The following is a 5,045-nucleotide window of genomic DNA, read 5'->3' as shown; positions in this document are numbered from 1 at the left end:
TAACATTTCTTTGATTGAATTACACTCGAGTGACATTAAAAAACAGTAGCATGTATTAGAGTGAAAACAGTAGCATGTCTTAATGTGTAAACTGCTCTAGTAGCTGCGTTAAAGTAGAATAAAGGTTCTTTATTTTTCACGCTGCACGCTTTGTCCCAGCTGTTGCATGCTATTTTAATTTTCTTTTTCCTTTCCCCACCCCCCCCTTAGGAGCTCCAGACACAGTTAGAGGAATTCAGAAGAAAATCTGATCGTGAACTAAAGCAGCGTGAGAAAGAAAAAGAAGTCCTAACTGGGAAACTTCAAAACTCTTCACTTGAGGTAAGTTGGGCATAAATGTAATCCAGTAATAAAGGGCTCTTAGTTTTCCTTCTCATCTGAGAGATTCTTGATTAGATTTTAATTTCATTTGCTGTGACCGTCATTCAAGAAACAATGCAAGGTCTCTAGATAGAAATAACAGAAATCACTGTTCCTGAACATTCATGAAGACTTTTACAAGTCTATTTATTTTGATAGATTTCGCATATCACTCTTGGGAGATACACTAAGGCTTTTTGGTGAGGAGTTTGGCTATATCAGTGTTGGATGGTGTTGGTGTATATACAGGGCTAAGTGAAATCAGAATCTTCTTTACAGCTTTGTGTCTCTCTGATTTTGTGTGTGTGTGTGTGTGTGTGTGTAGGCATGTAAAAGGGTCTGCTTGCTTGCTCCCTTAAGCAAGAGAATTGAATGAATAAAAGGCTGAATATATAATTTTTCTGTTCTGCCTGCTTGGCGGTAAGGGTGGTAACTGAAGCAGATTGGAATGTGCATATATCAGTAGTTAGGTATGCCTCCTTCTGTCTTCTCAAGACCAAGAATGAAACAGAGAAAGCATTGTGACCCCAAGGTAGCTTTGAGGGTATCACATCTTAGGTGTAACCAGAGCAGGGAACAATACATAAGTCATAATGCAAACCTGCAGACATGGATTAATCTGGAAATAAATACCTGGGGTGTGTTATTATTACATTACCCATCCATAACAGCTGTAATCTATAGTCAGTTGTAGGCCAAGTGATACAAATTTTCCAGTTTAGTACATCTGCAAAAATATTTATACAGGAAGGTGTCATTATTTGAAAAGCCATAACATGTTGGATAAATAATTTTCTGCCAAAACAGAAGCAAAACCCCTACAAAGCAATTATTTACCCAGGTAAACAGTTCACCTGTAAAATTTCTGACAACTGTGAATATGTGTTTTCTCCTGCTTAGGTGTTCCCCTTTTGTGTTTTTCAGGGTTTTTTTTCAAATTCTGTCTGCTTTAAGATGTTATGTACAGAATATTTCCTTTTCTTCAGTGTGATCATGTGAATTTTTTCCCTTTGAATGTTCTAATACTTTTATCTTATGGATAAGATATGAAGCAACTGTGTTAACAGAACTGAAATTAGTGCCCTAGTGAAAAGTTCAGATGATGCTCAGTGCTGCATTTATTTTTCAACCCCAACTATATAATTGTGTTTGGTACCTTTTTCAGAACAATGAAATAATTTGTGATTGTCCATTCTGGGAGATTATGAGTGGATGCACATGTTTTCAGCATGAGAATCTGTCATCCATTTTAGGGAGGGTTTCCTACCATTCCAGGTTTTGAGGCTCCAAGATTTTATTAAGCAAAATGGGGACATTTCCAAATATACAAAATTATCTTCGGTCTAGTTTGAGAAAAAGTAACAAACAACAGGAATTGGGTAACTTACACTGCGGAACTACAGAATGACAGATAGCCACTGTTGCCCTAAGTAGGTGTCTATTCTTCCCATTGCTTTATATTTTCACTGATTCTAACCAGTTTCACCTTCAGCAAGTTCAGTGGGAGCTTGCATGACAGCAGCTCTGCAAAAGTTGAAGACCTAGATCTTTCTCAGCTGGCATTTGTGGACTCTTGAGTGACCAAAATAAGCTCTTTTTGAGCAAGATGTTGGTTCCCCTCTACTTCTAGCTTCCAGTTTCCCATGTGCCATGCCTACTGCTTGCTGCAGCATGTTCCTGCAACTGAGGTGTATTGCAGTTATTTGCTATGTAACACCTGCTTTTTCTCCCATTCATGCTGTACTAGCTGTATTAGTTAGCTGCATAGAATCATAGAATGGTTTGGGTTGGAAGGGACCTTAAAGATTATCTAGTTCCACCCCCCCTGCCATGGGCAGGGACACCTTCCACTAGACCAGGTTGCTCAAAGCCTCATCCAGCCTGGCCTTGAACACTTCCAGGGATGGGGCATCCACAACTTCTCTGGGCAACCTGTCCCAGTGCCTCACCACCCTCTCCAGGAAGAACTTCTTCCTGATACATGATCTAAACTTTGAAGTGATATTGCAGTCTGAAATACAACTACAGGCTGGATGGAGAGTGGATAGAAAGCAGCCTGGCAGTGTGTGCTGGCAGCCCAGAAAGCCAACTGTATCCTGGGCTGTATCCAGAGAATTGTGGCCAGCAGGTTGAGGGAGGGGATTGTCCCCCTCTACTCTGCTCTTGTGAGGCCCCACCTGGAGTGCTGCGTCCAGCTGTGGAGCCCTCAACATCAGAAGGATATAGACTGGTTGGAGTGACTGCAGCATGGTCTTTTCCCTTTAATTTCTCCTGTAAAACAAATTCATGCTTTCTGGTATCAAACAGTGGCATTCCAGCATTCTACCCATTTCCTAGCCTTGGAGTCTGATCTCATAGTATTGTTTATACGCATGCAGATGGTGCATTCCTCCTGACGGTCTCAAAGAAACCAAAAGGCTGATGATGTGAAGCAATTATCGTTCAGGTTTCACAGCTGGAAACAGTGAGGCAGTGAGTCATCAAATTACTTTTCTGGAAGTCACACTCTCAGGACAGAAAAATAGGAAAGAAACCTGTGTGTCCTAACTGCTAGTCCTCTCATATCATGAGACTGTGGTAAATACAAGGCGTGGTGGGAAATTGTTGCCCTTATAAACATAAATAAAGAATATAAAATAGTATGCATCCTGCCATGTGTTATGTTCACACCACGGTGGTATGAACTGATACACGAAGAAACGTTTTAGTGTATCATCTTCGAATCTAACAGTGCTCCCAGAAGGGAGGAAAAGCTCCCTCTGAAGATAAAATTTGCATTTTTCTTAGTACTCCATAAGTTACTTTCTGAACCAATTAATTGGCAGAATTGCCAGGGAAGTGAAGTAATTTCAACTTATAATACCTTCCGTCTAGAAATACGTGAATATTCAAAGCCGGTAAGCCCCCATTTGTGATACAACATTATGTTTCACTGAGGGCATGAGTCCCAGCTGGGAACCTTTGCAATGGCTCAGCCCAGAGCTTCCGCCTCAAAGGTTAGGCAATGTGCTGTTACTAATCCAGTTCTAACCTGGGTACAATTTCAGATCTAAAAATAGCTTCCTTGGCTGCATAAGGCACATTTTTGGTTGGGCTGACATAGCTAGAGCACTGTGCAGAGTAGACAGAATCATGATAATTTCATCTCTCTGGGGATGTGCTTCAAAGAGGCAGTGTTAGTGTACTACTAAGATTTTTCTGGGTAAAGGAATCAGATTCCCACCTATCTGGTGCTTTGGAAGGAAGGATGTGAGATCCTGTGTGTGTCGAATGCAAATTCATTAAGTCCTCCAGTTCCTTGCTTTCGCATTACAGGTTCTCTTCAGCTTGTGTGAAAGGGGCTACTCTGGAATTCGAAGGTACATCAACTGGCAGTGCAGGCATCACCTTGTCACGATACAGCTTGTCATGCTGGTACAGCAGCACCCAGAGCCTGGGTGGAGACCTTGTAGCCACCACCAAATAGCAGCAGTGGAGGTGTGCCCAGTGTGTTCACAGCTGTCCCTCCAGACAGGAACCGCCGTAAGTTTAGGAAGGCAGTTAGCTGTGAACTTAACTGAAGTAATTGTGAAATAGGCATTAAGACAACAGTAAAATATAATTTCATTATTTTGTTGTTACTACTTATACCATATTACCATTTTGATGTAATAGCATCATAGTACAAGTAAAACCCTGTAGCATTTGGGTGCCTTATTTTGACTCTGAACAAATTTTCAATTGTGTTGACTCTTCTATAATACATGAAAAAGGAGGTTTTAAGTCTTTTATATAAATTCATCCCCTAGCAATGCATTGAGAAACTCAGATCTTTCTACTTAGAAGACAGAGGAAGTCAAAATATTCTCTCTGATTCCGGCTTTAGATCTTGCCTTTGAGATTTCACACTTCTTACGTACAATAAATAAAAGAAGGGGAGAGGCGTAAGATAGACTTCAAGTATTCATAGTGCTTGCAAGCACAGTGAATTAAAATAATCAAAGTGGAAGTCAGGCGGGGAGCCAACTGTGATGGCATGCACAGCCTTATACTTGCCCAGTATTTCTACCCATGGGCTATCAAAGTCTGAGAGGTACTTCTTCAAAAGAATCAAGCTGTCCTTCCCAGGAGAAGGACAGTAATTGTAGTTAGAAAAGAATGAAACTTGAAAGACTTTTGAAATATTTCAAAACTTACCTGTCATTTTCTAGCAACAGTGGTTCTATTTTTTTTTACTTGGAAGACAGTGGGAGGGACAGTCAGTTGTTGTAAGAAAGGGCAAGTGCAAACATAACCCTGAAATTTGAAAATAATTCAGCACAGTCTGGAAAAATACTGTTGCCTAGAGTTTATACTGTGGATAGGTATTAGTTGCATCTGAAAGACCACTTCATGCAATTCTGTTGGATAAAAGTGAATGAAAAATAGTATTAGAGGTGCAGTTTTCTGAATAGATTTTGTTTTGCAGCAGGAAGATATTATAAAACACAAATCACCCAATGTTACTGGTTTGTTAATAGTAAAAGGAGCCAAATAGATTCTGGACTGATGTCAGTTGGTATAGTTTCATTGGTTTAAATGTTGCATTACCAGTTTAAACAAATTGAGGGTCTGGCTGTCTGTTTTGAAGTAATCATAGAATCATAGGATGATTTGAGTTGGAAGAGACCTTAAAAGATCATCTAGTTCCAACCCCCCTGCCATGG

The 5,045-nt window shown here is 40.2% G+C and overlaps 1 protein-coding gene across 1 annotated transcript in view; it reads left to right on the top strand.

The window, feature by feature from the left end:
• Positions 1–210: 210 nt before the first annotated feature.
• FAM184B (family with sequence similarity 184, member B) overlaps positions 211–5,045 on the top strand; it is a gene marked incomplete at its 5' end in the record, with an annotated part of 13,562 nt that continues 8,727 nt past the window's right edge. The window contains one exon of the mRNA XM_010148778.1: positions 211–321. Within this exon, the coding sequence (XP_010147080.1) occupies positions 211–321 (111 nt within the window). The remainder of the gene's footprint in view (positions 322–5,045) is intronic.

This window comes from Eurypyga helias, unplaced genomic scaffold (assembly GCF_000690775.1).
Source record: "Eurypyga helias isolate BGI_N326 unplaced genomic scaffold, ASM69077v1 scaffold49073, whole genome shotgun sequence".
NCBI classification, from domain to species: domain Eukaryota; kingdom Metazoa; phylum Chordata; class Aves; order Eurypygiformes; family Eurypygidae; genus Eurypyga; species Eurypyga helias.
This window is presented reverse-complemented; position numbering and strand designations above follow the sequence as displayed.